Consider the following 15,344-nt stretch of genomic DNA (forward strand, 5'->3'; position numbering starts at 1 on the left):
GTCCCAGTCTTCCTTCTGTATTTTGCTCCCAGAATGACACAGAACTGTAATTTGTTCATAAGAAGTAAGGAAATAAATTTTTGCTGCAAATCACCTACAAAAAAAAGCCATTTTAAAGAGAAAAGGTGGTTTCAAGCAAATATTACCCATTACCAACCAGCTGATTAAAAGTGTTCATCTTCCCATCAACAGCCAGTCTCTGTTTGCCATCATTTTATTAAGGAAATACTCATTCCTAAACAACCATCAAAGTTTGCCAAATTCAACAAGATGCCTAGAAGCACATTGAGCATTGCTTTATATGTATAATTCATATAGATGAATTATTTGGTTTCCAGGGGAATGACGTATCTAACAGCAGCTGTCCTGCAGAGCTTTGTGCAGATGTGGTGTTACAAACACCAAGACCCTTGCTGTGGTCCCATTCCTCCACCCACTGCCACACACACACTGACAGCCCAGCAATGGCACTGCGCAGGCCTCAGCCCAGGACAGACAAAATGGTATTAACTCCTGAGACGCAAGGACATTAAGAGCTTTGTTGCTGCAAAAGCTCTCTTTTGCCTGGGGGCATGACTGTTTAGGGTTTCTAGCAATATTCTGAGGAGTTACTGCATACTCAAACCACTTACCTAGCCATCAAAACTTAGGGAAGCCAACTGCCTCAGCTGAACGTTACTTCTGAGTATGATTCAGAATAGGATTAAGAAAAAACAACTTTTACAGTTGTGTAACATCCAAAACATTTCCTTTGCCTTTCTTTGCAGGGATAAGGGACAGACAGAACTTCACAACTCTGCTCTCCCTCATGAGGTATACATCGTGGTTTAGATTGTGACGGAGGTAAGAAGGTGGCGGCAAACAAGACGTAATGAAGGTGCTGTGGAAGCCATTTCATTCTAGTACAGAAGAGCGCTAGGCATTACTTCAGGGTATTCACTAATTTCTGAACTGGGAAAATAATCCTTGTTTCATTAGAAATACATTGATTTTCATCAAAAGTGAAATCCACACATCAGTGTGATGTGCTCTTCCTGTGCTATCAAGAATTATTCTAATTGTTTTAATAGCCTAAAGCAATGTAAAATACCACATTAAATCATTTATAAAATGTCATGTTATTTAGACTGTATGTATGAATAGTTCAAAGTTATTAATTTATCAATAATGCTGACAACATACAATGTAGCTTTATAGAAAGAAGGGTAAACACTCAGGCTGGTGAATATTAATGATACCTGCCATTTAAAAAAAGCGCTGACATAAAAATATTAATAGTTTACAAATTTGCTAATTTTCAGTCCCATTTGCTGCCAAAATAATTCCTTTCCACAATTTTATCATATTCACATAGATAATTTACCATCCAATGGCCATTACCTCAACAGTGTAACCCCAGTGTCTTAGACGGCATTTTGTGTCCCTCAGCCACGGTGGCACACAACAATCCCGGCAGCATGCTGGCTAGTAGGCATTCATCAGATTTAACCAACAGTCACTGTAGGTAGAAGTAATATTAGGAATTCAAATACTGGTGACAGTTATGCAAAAATCTTTAATCTAACAGCTCAGGGATTGTTTTCTTCTGGCAAAATTTACATCGCCCACTTAAATGCCAGATTTTGCTTGTTACTATGGCACATACAAGGAATGGGATTAGCAGCGAGTAACTGAGATCCAGGAGTTCCCATGTCAAGCTCCTTCTGAGCACTCACACGGCAAGGGAGCTGGAGCTATGTGGACAACAGCTATTATGCTCAGAAAACCAGAATGTGACAGGTGAGTTGCCCATCCAGTTTATCCACAGCACTAAACAGGTACCACAGTTTGTGACTGCGCCAGTGGCACATTGTAACTGTGATCCTGTGTGCCATTCATGGGATTGCAATTTGCAGCTAACTCTCCAACAGCCCGGTTTAGGTTCTCTGGGTGCCATCCTGCCCATGCAAAAATCACAAAATCTAGAAAAGGAGAATCAGTTCTCAAGTTTTTAGCCATTGATAGAGAGGACACAGTGCGGGGAGTTCATGAAAGAAGAAACATCGTTTGGATGGGCAACAAAACATGGAAGGAAAATGCATTCACTACCTAATGCCGAGAGACATCCAAATTAAGTAAATGTAAACATACAAGGACATTTAAAACTTACAAAATTAGGACCTCGTGTTTGTCTTCTCACTCTTGCTCCTATTTCCTTGCACGCACTCTTAATTTTCAAGAACTTAAATTAAAAAATGCTTAGATGTCTCTCTACACTGATTTGAAACTCATTTTCTTCACAGCAGAGTCTAGTAAAAGCTTTTCATAGCTCCAGTTGAGTGTGATATAGGAAAAAAAACACCAAACAAAACAAAAAAAAGATGATATACAAGGGACAAAAACCAGAATTAATCTTTAAATAATTCTAAAAAGGTGATTCCCATTGGGAAGTTAACAATGGCTCTAATTTAGACTGCTTTAAGACTCCAGCTCAGTATAATAAAACAATATTCAAACAAGTGGTCAAACATCCTAGTTTACGGGATAAACATATCGCAAAATGTGGCTTAGAATATTTTCATCATTTAATGTAAAAAATGGCCAGAGAGGTTTACAGTTCAAGCCCTAGGTACTGAAATCAAAGGCCAAACGCCTATTGGTGTTAGGTATTTTAATCCGGATTATTTTACTAGAATACGACAGAAGACTTTTTCTGGAGCTCATTATTTCTTATCCTTGTCTCTGATACCACAAGTATTCTTTAGGCGCAAGGGACAGCTAGGTCTCTGCTTTTAATGTTAATAATGGTAATCTCTGTACACATCATCACCTCTTCTCAATTCATAATGTAGGCATAAAGTAGCAGTTCAGCTTTCTACCACAGTAGCATAGTTCACTGCACTCTGGGGTATTTTGTGACAGCTTCCTCTTTAAAGCTTTTTTTATATTTCAGTAATAAAAAAATTACTTCAGAATTACACTTAAAACAGAAGGGTATATTATTTTGTGAATAAATTAAAAACAGTAAGTCAGAAGAGAAGTTAAAGAGTAAAAATAAATAAAAGTGCTCTCTCTAGCATTTTTTCCAGTCACAAAGGTAATTCTGACTTCATACTGAAGCAAGATGGGCATTATTCATTAACACCAGCTAGGGATGAGATACTAGATCAAGATGAAGGCACCTAGCCCTGGTTATCTACAAACAGGTGTCTTCAGGCACAGCAATACCCAATGCATTGCCTAAGGACAGCTTCCCACTGACATCTGAGATGCCATATAGCATCTGGAACGTCTGGATGGGGCTCACAGGTACGGCCAAAGAGCTGTAAGAAACCGTGTTCCTGTAGTGCAGCAGCTGGAGGCCAGGCAGCAAACTCCAGAGCATCTCAAATGACACTAGACATCAACATTCAAGCACCCCGACAGCATGATTAAAGTCTCATTATAAATCAATAGAGGTCTCATCAGCATCATCAGTGGAGTTTGGAGACCAATTCAATTCTTCAATTCCCTCTAAAGTAGACATCTAGTTGCCAGTGAGTTGAATTGCTGTAAACAGACATGCAAATTCAGTAGTCAATCTCAAACTGAGTCCTACCACAGATGTCTGTATATTCATCAATCCCAGCAGCATTCTAACATTCAAATAACAATCACTGTGCCTCGTATGACCCAAATAAATTAATAGAAGTTACATTACTTCCCTTCTCCAATGATTCTCATGTGAAACTACACACAACCAGCTTCTTGCTTTCCACCCCAATGAAAAATGCATTTCAATCAAGTAAATGGTCATTTTCTTCACAGAAGGATTACTACAGACAAAAGGAAACCCAGCGCTCATCAGCAGATGACTGCTTAAGTGCCTTGAGAAGGTAAACAAGAAGCATCTGGATTTTGCCCTGGAACATTCCTCATCCACTCACCTATCTATGTTAACATTTTAGTACAAATTGGGAGCACACATTTTATGTGACTCTCCTGATCGCCCCCACTTCGCGTTTTGGTTACAGCCCACATCAATTTGGCAGTGCCAAAGGAAACCGTCTTACCAAAAAGAGACAAAGCATTTGTAAAGACTACCTTATAAATTAAGTTTAATTTGCAACTATCAAGGAACAAACAAACAAAAAAAGTACTTCCAAGCACATGGGTTTATTTTCTTGTGTCTTTTGCTTTGTTTTGTCTTACAGAAAAAATAAGGGATATAAACACTGATCATAGCAACACATTTGCCAACTCCACAATTTCTTGGATTATATCCAATTACAGTAGCATCCCACCCATTCCATAAACATGAAATATCAATATGTACTGGCCTTAATATATAAGTGTGAAAAGCTACTATAAAAACTATACCTCAAACAGTTGTTGTCAGGACCCACAGCTACTCTCATGTAGTGGCTCCCCCATTACATTCTTTTATATTTAAAGCTGATGGTGTATTTTCCCCGAAAATGTTTAGCAGCAGTAACAATACTTCAGTTAGACATTAGCTATCATTGTCGCCTGAGGAATTCACTTAGAGAACCCCGTTTAGTTGCATGTGTGTAAAAAATATTTCTCTTCATCAGCTTTAGAGGATATGACCCACAAAAAGCACGCACAATGTATAACATTATAGTTACGAAGACAGTAAATTTTAAACACATATTATTAAAAATTAGACACCAGAGATGGCATCAAATTATATGTCCTAAAATGAAGAGGTGGTGGTCATACATCATATTCAAATGAGTAGGCAAAAACTCATATTGGAACTCACTACTTATCATGGGTGGATTTGGAAACCTAAAACTAGTCTGAAAATAGAAAACTGTAACTAGATAGCTTTTCTTCTCATTGATATTCATTCCCATAGCACCTAATTCTGCCATCAAGCATCATTGTCTCCAACACATTATTTTAAGGATTTTAAAATTTCAGGTGTCGCTCCCTCTCTTGCTCTTATGCAATGCCTTTTCTCTGAGAATTGCAGAGGGCTTTATATAAATAATAAGGTACATAACGCCTATGAATTAGGAAGTTCCACCCTCCTCTGATGGGACTGGAACAGAGTGAACGTGCCCCAGAGTTACAAATTTTCCGGAGTTATCTTCTCCCAGAAAAGATTACAGTAACTCCAATTTGCTTTGGAAGATTACTGTGTCCTAAGTGAACTCTCCTGCAATTTGAAGGCATCTTATTGCAGTAATATCTAACTCGAAAGAGACTGTTATTTTTTCCTGAATCAGATTTCAGTGATATGTATCATCACATGCCCAAAACGAGCGAACACTAATGCCACAGAGGTATCAGTCATGACTCTTAGCTGCGGGCGACCTCCAGTTTACACTTCAAAAAATTAATTCAAATTCTGCTGTGCTTAAAAAACAAATCATATACTCTCCAACCTGAATGACCAACACACAGTGAGTTTGCAAAATATAAGTTTAAACATAAATTCACCGATTAATGAGTGAATACATCTATTTCAAATGAGAAAAACCTGATTCCTCAGAGCATTGCCATCAGCCTCAGCATGATTCAGAATGATTTTTGGCAACAGCTAGGAGGAGGTTCTTTTCATCCTGCTGCAGCCCATTTAAAGTTGAGGCACATGTTTTATGAAGAAGCAAGGTGGTGGCGAAGCTCCGAGCAACTGTTTCTAATTATTGTGATTAGACAGGTGACAAGTAAAATGAGTCCGAGGGCTCATGTGGGAGGACGTTTTGACAGAGATAAACTTTCCTCTGCAGCTAATTTGCGCATACCAATCCTATTAAGTGGGGCAGCATAGAGAAGGGGGCTCACCTCTTCATCAGTTTTCACTGATAAATCACTTTTGTCCAGCTGCCACCATTCTGTAAAGAACCTACAGCTGGTGACAGGACTCAGAATTTGTGCTCATAAAGCTCCCCATGGTACTGCTGCCTCTGTTACAGCATGGAAAATAGTAGCTTTAGCTGGATAACCAGAGACTCATCATATGCTGAGCTTTTAACAGTACAGGCACAGGGACTGGCTCTTTGGTTTGTTGTGGGTTTTTTTTGGGGGGGTGGTGGTATGTGGTTTTTTTTCTTTTTGGTGCTATTAATCTCCACAGCACTCTTCTGAATCAATAAATCCATTATAAAATAAAGGCATTTTCATCAGCTCACTTCGGCTGCTCTGCCCAAAAAAAAAAAGAAAAGCTTAATTAGCCAGTATTTTGGGGCTGTTTTGTTATAACCAGCAGAATGGTGAATCTACCCCCCAGCTGTTAATAATTTAAAAGTCATTTAGGGCTTCATATCTTCAAAGTATGAAAAATAATTATGCAACAGGACTGTTATGGGGTATGCTCACTTAATATAGCTCAAAGAAATGAGATAAGAATTACTTACTAAGATGCCCTTAGAAGGTTGCCTTGCAATCAAGGTGTGTGTGTGTGAGAGGGGAATGGAGATCTTCATCTGGAAAAGACTCAGAAAATTCTACCCAAGTATTCTTTAGTTAAATCTGTGCTTTTTACCTAATCTTAGAAACATATAGTCATGCAGATAAGCCACTATTAAATGGATTACTGCTGTCTCTAGAAAGGAAGATAAGTTAGCCCTTGGTGCTTAGATATTTGCTTTCTGACAGCTGTTCGTCTTTCTCACAAACTTCTTCTGCCAAGCAAAGATTATTTGGGATTGACAAGTCTGTGCTTTGGAATAAACAAGATCTTTTTTCTGATGGTGTGCTGGAAACGGATCCTTAAGATACAGATAACAGTATAGTCTGTCAGGCGTATTACATAGCTTGAGGGGGTCTCAGGGAAAAGTTACCAAGCCACAAAAATACCTCCATATGTCTAACAGCATTTATGAATCCGTACTATTCTAAAAGGCACCAAGAGAAGGAAATCTTTCCCTCATACACTGCAACTCTGACAAGAAAAAATAATCTGGCTTCCTACCTTGTGGGATGTTGGAGACAAAAGAGTAGAAAGAGGAGATAAGATGGAGTAGCTGAAACGCTTATCTGGAAAAATTCACACAAAGCAATGCCAAGATCTAATGCAAGTATGAGGTGGTTTGTTTTCTTCAAAAAATACATATCCCTTTGGCATCACTAACGGTTCTGTAATCAGTACCAGCTGCACATGGCATAACAGGGCTGCCTGCATTCACACACCCATTATCAATCAACAAACTTGCTGCCTCATCTGTGTCTGGAGATGGAGAAAAATCATAAATGGTCCCAAATTCCACAGTTCACCACCACTGCTAAGACCCCTGTTCTAAGTATAGCCTGTGCTTTATCTCCAGCCCTAAAGGGTGGGTGCCGTCTTCTCTTTAAGTTTTGCTGGTGAGGCAGCGGACTCAAGTGAACACCACGGAAGTGCAAACATTTTAAGACTATCTAAGTTTTAGTATTTTATTTAAATGCATGCACAGAAGCAGAAGTTACCTGTAACAGCTGTCACCAATTGCAGTTGCTGCTGCACATGAGAGATTAACGTGACACCCTAAGGTTCTGGTGCTGGAATATATTCTTTCTGTTTCCCATGAGATGTTTTTCAGCAAAATAATCCCAAACCAAACACATGACATATGCATATTTACACATGTATGTGGGCAAGCATTTGAAAATTATAGTTGCTCATAAATGTATCCATTAATTACCATTAGGCATTTTCAGATGTGATGGAACACACCTGTGCAGGCTGCAGGTACCCCTGAACACAGAAGCTCTCCTTTTGATTGCTAAAAGTGACATTTAATTGCACAGAAGTGTTGAATCTTTGTTAAACGTTACTGTTACATACAGACTACCATGCACCGCTTCGAATTCAAAGTTTGCTGACATTATATTGGTACAGATTTTCTGTTTGAATACTTGACACCAGCCAAACCCTATACTTTTACCTGGAGTAATGGATAGCCTGATGTCCTGCAATATTAAAATAGAAGTCAGTTGTATGTTTCATCTCATCAGTATGTCCAGAGACTTCAATCCAATGTGCTATTGGGAGACAGTAAACTCCATCTACTATGTTGCTCTGGTTGTAAACACAACTTCGATCATGATGGGGCCCATTACCTAGAACAGAAGAAAGGACAGTTGAGGGCTGGGTATCCAGAAAATCTTCCAAAAGCTGTGAACTGAGTATTTAAGGCCAGGAGTGGTGTTTGCTGCCTGTTCAAACTGCATTGCTCATAACACATTATTAACACCTGAAATAGTTGTAACAGAAGCGCTGCCACAAAGCAAAGGTTCAGCATTAAAATCAACTTGTGCAAATTATTTAAAAAAAAACATAAAAGCTGTGTAAGACTCCCAAATCATCAACCGTGGCACTTGAATAATTAATTTCATTTAGGTTCCTCATTTGATGCCTGATAATACATGACCTCAGCTTTTAACGTTTCTGCTGCGTGACCTCCCTCTGTGGGGTCCAGCTTGCTGTGGCTGGAGGTCTGGCTCTGACACGGCACAGCAGCGTCACTGTGCCTCGGGCTTACTTTTAAGGAAACTGCCAAGCTACAAGAAAGACCTCGGAGAAAGCACAGAGTAAGGCCAGAAAGGTCAAACTGCACACAAAAGTAGGACTGGAGATGCTGGGTTTGTGACCAGCTTAAGGATTCAAGAGGAAAACCACCCACACGGAAAGACATCAAATCCCGAAGAGGGAAAGCAAGCAGGTAGCTGACAGCGACCCGGCAGCAAGGAAGACCTGTTTCAGAAAGCAAAGGGTGATCCTCCTCCACCTTGTTCACAGCTGCCTGGACAGCAAAGACTGCACAGGTGTCCTGCCGGGACAGGACCCACACCCCTGCCTGGCCTAGGAGCTCGTTGAGTCCCACCTCTCTTTTACATTTGCTAACCGACAAACGATCCCTTCATACTCTTCAGAGGCAAGTGTCCCTCTTAGGAGGGCTGCTGACACACAGTAAATCTGCCCAAAGTGACCCAGAGAGACACGGTCACATCCACAATGCTGAGTGATCACGATTACCTAAAAAGGCTTTCACTGAAGTAAGAAATTTTTCTTACAGTTTTCCATCATTTAATAGCCATTACCCCTCCTTCTCTTACAGCAATAGTCTGAGCCCTAGTACAGAAAAACAATTTTTAATACCATGCCAGAGTAAGCAATTTGAATTGAACTGGGTCGTGTCATCAATCAAAAGGTTATCTAGCTTCCAAAAATTCACTACATGTATATTCTGCACCTCACCCCCCCCCAGTCATTTTTACATACTCATTGTAAAACTAATTGCCATGCAGGAATTACTGTGCAGGGTAGAAGTGACATAGTCTGCAGCTTGCTTTTAATGTAAACCTGTTACACTTATACATTATTGATGATGTTACAACATTTCTCAGACAAATTCTGACCGAAGAAATATCCTCAATTTCACACTGCAGGTTAAATGCATGACCAGCTTCCAAGCACCACATTTAGGGAAATCTGCTAGAGCAAGAGCATTTTGGGAGATGCATTAATGAAATTATTAGAGAATAAGACTAGCATTTAATAGTAAAGCTCAATCTCCTTATTTCCAGATGGCATGCAGTACTTTCTATGATAATTGTGAAATATTATTATTTACTAAAAAGAAAAAGAAAATACTAGGCAGAAAATTATTTTCTCTTTCTATATTGCCAAACCATTATGTGTCATAGGCAATGGTATGACACAGCTTTTGATAAATAAGGGAGCAAGATCAGTATATAGCTCCTACAAATCTTATTATTTATCTCATATTTCTAATTGTTTGCCCATTTTTACCACTTCTAAACAATATTTGAAGACAGCAGTATACATCATCAAACTCAACATCATAATAAAACCTGTGGATATTTATGACACTTAATTGACTTCATGTGTTCAGCAAAACATTTACAACCACAAATAACCCATCTTGCCTTCCCCCTTTTACTCTCTGACGACTGTCCGTAGCAATGCCAAGGTCCTGCCCAGCCATCGCAAGGTTGTGTCTGATCCTGACCCCTACCCACCCACGGGCTGACGTCCCATCCAAGCCTCAGCCTTTCCCTGTCCCCAGGGAGGTGCCCGATGCCTGGGGCTTCCTGCTCCTGGCTGGCAGTGTCATGGGGTGTCCCTGCAGCCCACGGTTCTCAGGCAACCTCTAGCCCTCACTGCACCATGGCAGTTTTTGACCGCATTCTCAGGACCTCTGTCTCTTTTGCTACTCCCAGCCCTGTGTTCCCTTGTATGCAGGTACCCTTGTGTGATGCGTACTCCTGGCTTCTGACCCCTGGTCGTATCATTCTGCCAAGGATCCCTAAAAGAACCTGCCTGTCCCCTAAGTGCTGGGTGACACCTTGTACACACTCCAGCTCTCTCAAGGACTGCTCCTTCCTCCTCCAGTTGTTCTGTGTTTCTGCATGAATTTTTGCCAGCACAGTCTGGGATACCTCTTTCCTGCTTAATTTCTCCTTTTCCTGCAGTGATAGTCCTACAAGACAACAAAGCCTCACTCTTCACCTTCATGATCTCAGCTGCATACCTACTGCTTTTCCATTTCCAAATGATGCCGCTTGAGGTGCATGTCCTTCTGTCATCTGCCAGTTTTACTGTCCATCCTCCCTCCAGCTTTAATTCTCAGCTGGTTTTATTCTTCCATCTCTATCACTTGCCTTCTTAAATGGCAGTAACCTTCTTGTCTTTTCACCTTCACCATCATTCATTCATTCCCTTACCTAGTCTGCAACTACACATGAAAGGGGGCCAAGAGTAAATTGCCATGTTTGTTTCATTTGCTCCCTCAAACAGGTTTTGTCAAATATCATTCTGAAAAGCTTCCTCCTCTAATTGCTATTTATCACTGTTGATTTTTCTGCACCACTCAACTTCACCTTCCTGCTGTGGCCTACAGTCAAACTGGAATCTGTAAGGTATGTTTCCATCTGACTGTAATGCTCAGGTAAACAGTAACAGCTTGCGTTCGTGACATTCCTCATGAGAACTGCACCGCTCTTTGCTACTCTTTACATCATGTACTGACCTACAGATTAACAGCCCTCTTAATGAAGTATGGTATCTGTACAACAGGATATATAGGAATATGCATTCAACATATACATATTCATGTATGTATATATAATTCATGTATTTTTTGAATATGAATTCAATAAATACAGTGAGATAATTTCAGACAGGAAGGGGAGAGGGCTACCATCTCCAAATACTGATTTAGAGAACATTATGATCACACCAAGCTATTCAGGAAGCTGAATTCTCCATTCCACTTGCAAGAGTTATAAAAGAAGGCAATTACCATAAACAATCAGGATCTTACTACCCAGGCAATAGCCAAATGATACACAAGCACTTCTTGCAACAGTCTGCTTCACAAGATGCATTTAACAATTAAGTTTCAAAAAAAGAGAAAGTTCTTGTATCAGTTCACATCAAACTTCTCCTAGCACAGTTTGTCATGGGAAAACAGTAATATTTTGGATGCCATAAAACTACAAGGCAAGGAAGCAGTTTCAGAAGTAGAGTAAGATGACAAGTTTGGAGGAGTAACGTAGAACTCACATATGAATTAGACCTGCTATAGAAGGGCGAAAGATTGGATTCTGTCAACTATGATCTTTCAGAGTAATTTAATAAAAAAACAGAAGTTAGTCAATGAAACCAGCTTTCATTCAAGATAACGGATAATAAAACATGTTTTAAATAGAAAACACTTAGCATCACTTACATATGCTATTTTATATTTGCAGAATGTAACTAGGAAAATGGGCACAGCTTGAGTGATGAGGAGAAATCATTACCTGGATAACCCTCAGTTCTTCCTTTTCCACCTCTATCTTTTTAAACCTTTCCTCATGAGTTTTCTCTGTCTTGAAGCAAGGTGCTTAGCACATCGAACCAAAACATGCCTCAGTCTCATCTTAGTCCCTTTATCTCTGTTGATGGAGCAGGGTCACTGCATCTCATCTGTAGGAGTTACATGACCCCATCAGACTCAGGAGAGCCAGCCCAAGACTTCCCACAAGTGCTGGAAGAGCTCATGCCAAGAACAAAATAGCTTTCAGAGGCAGGATAAAAATCTGGCACACTAACTGAAACATTTACGCTCTCCTCCCTTGCCACAATAGACCAAGCAAAGTCCTTTCAGGATTTAGATCCCTAGGCAGAAATTTAGATACCAGGGCAGAAAGAAGTGCCGTGAGACTGCCTGTATACAGTCTTGACATGTCTGCTCATGACTGAAGGCCTCAGTCTTGGTTTCTCTGCCTGAGGGCCACGAAGATGCTCAGAGGGCTGGAGCACCTCTGCTATGGGGACAGGCTGAGAGAGTTGGGCTTGTTCAGCCTGGAGGAGAGAAGGATCCAGGGAGACCTTATTGCAGCCTTCCAGTACCTGAAGGGGCTACAAGGAAGCTGGGGGGGAGTTTTTACAAGGGCCTGTGGTGACAGGACAAGGGGTAACGGATTTAAATTGAACGCACGGAGGTTTAGATTAGATATCAGGAAGAAGTTCTTCACAGAGAGAGTGATGAAACACTGGAACAGGTTGCCCAGAGAAGCTGTGGATGCCCCATCCCTGGAAGTGTTCAAGGCCAGGCTGGATGAGGCTTTGAGCAACCTGGTCTAGTGGAAGGTGTCCCTGCCCATGGCAGGGGGGTTGGAACTAGATGGTCTTTAAGGTCCCTTCCAACACAAACCATTCTGTGATCCTATGAAACGTCCCGCCTACAAGCTGGGAAGGCTATCCCAACTGTGCTGGGCGATGGTGGCTGTCAGGGTGCCTCCACCACCGCCTAGCATGGCACAAACAGAAGGTCCAGGGTTTAATTTGCTGCAATCCAACACGCTTCCAGGACAACAAGCACATGTCACATCTTTACCATGAACAAACTGTGCACCACTGGCCAGTCCCAGTCACATACCACTCACGCAGAGCCCTTTACATCCCTTTTACAAGCTGGGTGCTGTAGACTTCACTCCGTTAGGAGGGCAATGACTTGAAACAAGCAGTGCAGGGCACACGAGCATACTGCAGAATCCCTAGGTGAGCTGCAAGGCAAATTCTTGCCTGAAGAAACACTTTGGTGCATAAATTGTTAATGTAAGTACCTCTGTCCACTGACACTGACTAGTCTCCCCAGGCTTAACCAAACCTTGTAGGAAGACTTCAAGATGCTTTGAATAAACCTCCCCATAACTCCACCAGTCTCCAGAGTGGGGATTCCCCACAACTCCCATTTAAACATGCTGCTCAGGCACAGCAGCCATGCACCTCCTCACCAGCTTTTGCTGGACAACAGCAGCTCCTGTCTCAGAAGTCACAGCACACAACATCAGAACACTGGGTAGGCTTCCAGGGACTTTTAACATGAAATAAACAATTATTTGGGGCAAATTTTAAATTTTTTTTATATCCAAGAAAACCTTGTGCGTCCTCAGAGATTTGGGGGAATTTTAACAGCATTTCAACTTTTCTGTTCCTGGAGCCTGTAATAAAGCAAAGAAATAAAATCTGTTTTCCACTTGCCCATTCATCTTTGCAGAAAAGAAAACAAGCACAAATGCCCCTTGAGAACAGGCAATACACAACAGGAAATACATGCTGAAACCACTCCTGAATTAGTATTTTTCTTCACCTTGTTGTTATTCACATTGTTGCAAGTGGCAAAACATTGGTTTCATTACTTATTTTGGGGAGACAAATAAACAATCATTTGAAAACATGTAAAATTCAACTAAAAAAAAGGGGGAAGTTACATATCTGAACAGTACTGATCCTCTTCTTAATCGACCATGTGGGCTTTCCTAATTAAAGAATAAAAGGAATTTGGAAGAGTTTATGACAAGATAGAGGTCCTAGTTTAACCGATAGAGCAGAACGCTTTTTCCTTCAAAAAGATTCAGAATGATTGTATTTAAATTGTGTCTTCGTGATTCTTCACAGCAAAAACACTTACCTGAAAGGGAAACATAAAAACGAGGGTTTAGGCATTAAATCATGAAGTTTTTCATTGTTTTTGCAACCCACTTGTTACTCTCCCTGCTGTGGATAGTTGCGCCGTGGAATCCACTGATGCAGGGTGGGGAGTGCCGGGGAGCAAAGCAACCAAGCGGCTCCGCTTACAGCTCACACCTCAGAGGGCTCTTTCGCCTGCGTGACAGCACTCACGGCTCCGGGTTTAATGCCCATGAAGGGTGATCACAGTGGCGTAAGAAGGAATCTGGCTGTACAAATAGCCAAACAGATTATGTCCAAAGATCTCCACGCAACTGAGAAATGGCAATGGAAAAAGACAGAGACAAGACTGAAACAACGGAAAAACAGATTAAGATAGAGTAAGTACAAAAAAGATGTCCAGAGGTCAAGGACTGGAAGAAGATAAGCAGGGACCAGAAGATGACCTTCTGAAATTTAAGCTAATCACATACAGTCACCGAAGAAAAAGAAAACCTTCAGTTACTAGTTTATTACAGCTGTACTGAAGAGATGAAAAAAGTCTAATCCAGATGCCTGCCAACAGCACAGACTCATCTTGACACAGAGGGCGACTGCACACAGATTGCATAATGTTCTGGAAGAGTCACAGCAGTGAAATTATCTGCTTGATCTTAAAAGATAACAAGTAAAATCTGGGTCAATGAAATTTCTCAGCACCATCAGGTGTGGAGAACAAAAAAAAAAAAAAAACAAACCACACATGAATGAACAAAAACAGTGAGACTGCCTCTTCCACTGTCTCCGCAATGCTCTTTGCAGCAAAGCCACTTAGCGCCCTGCCCAGCCACCAGCTTGCTGCACACCTTGCTGGAAGTTTTAATTTCTTTCTGTTTTTTCCTGTGTGAGGGAAGGAACGTAGAAACTCCAGGGCACAGCAGCAGCCATAGATCTGCTGCATATCTCATCCCTGCCTTAGCCAGACCCTACACCACAGGGGTACGTACGACTTCCAAACCCCAGCAAGGTCAGCGTTTCCCAGTTCACGGCGACCTCTGAAAAACCACAGGGCTACTTGGATGACACACGCGTTAGCTTCGATGCCAACTAACACATCCAAACAGCAAGCAGCCTGGCAATTTTCAGATCACCTACTTACAGACCAGTAAAAGCCTAGACTTACTCTCATAATCTTTGTCATGTTCTGCATGAACCTGCAGGCTTTACACACGTCAAGTCAAAATTTTAGGTATGCCTAAATATTGTAAGTAATTACATTTGAAATATTAAATGTAATTCCTTTAACAAGGTAAATGAACACCTTGAGTTCACGCCTAGAAATTCCCCTGGAAGACTTTAATAACATTTTAAGCACTGTAAACACTCTGGGGGCAGAGGAATGGGAAGGGGGTGAGGAATAAAAGATTTTTTTTTTTTTTAAATAGTAATAGAACAATAAGAACTAGAGGCAAAA

The 15,344-nt window shown here is 40.9% G+C and overlaps 1 protein-coding gene across 1 annotated transcript in view; it reads right to left on the minus strand.

Annotated features, from left to right (window-relative positions):
- EPM2A (epilepsy, progressive myoclonus type 2A, Lafora disease (laforin)) overlaps positions 1 to 15,344 on the minus strand; it is a gene marked incomplete at its 3' end in the record, with an annotated part of 33,150 nt that overhangs the window by 15,412 nt on the left and 2,394 nt on the right. The window contains exons 2-3 of the mRNA XM_010157210.1: positions 15,054 to 15,084; positions 7,854 to 8,028 (exon numbers count right to left, since the gene is read on the minus strand). Coding sequence (XP_010155512.1) covers positions 7,854 to 8,028; positions 15,054 to 15,084 — 206 coding nt within the window. The remainder of the gene's footprint in view (positions 1 to 7,853; positions 8,029 to 15,053; positions 15,085 to 15,344) is intronic.

The sequence above is a fragment of the Eurypyga helias genome, unplaced genomic scaffold (assembly GCF_000690775.1).
Source record: "Eurypyga helias isolate BGI_N326 unplaced genomic scaffold, ASM69077v1 scaffold23868, whole genome shotgun sequence".
NCBI classification, from domain to species: Eukaryota; Metazoa; Chordata; class Aves; order Eurypygiformes; family Eurypygidae; genus Eurypyga; species Eurypyga helias.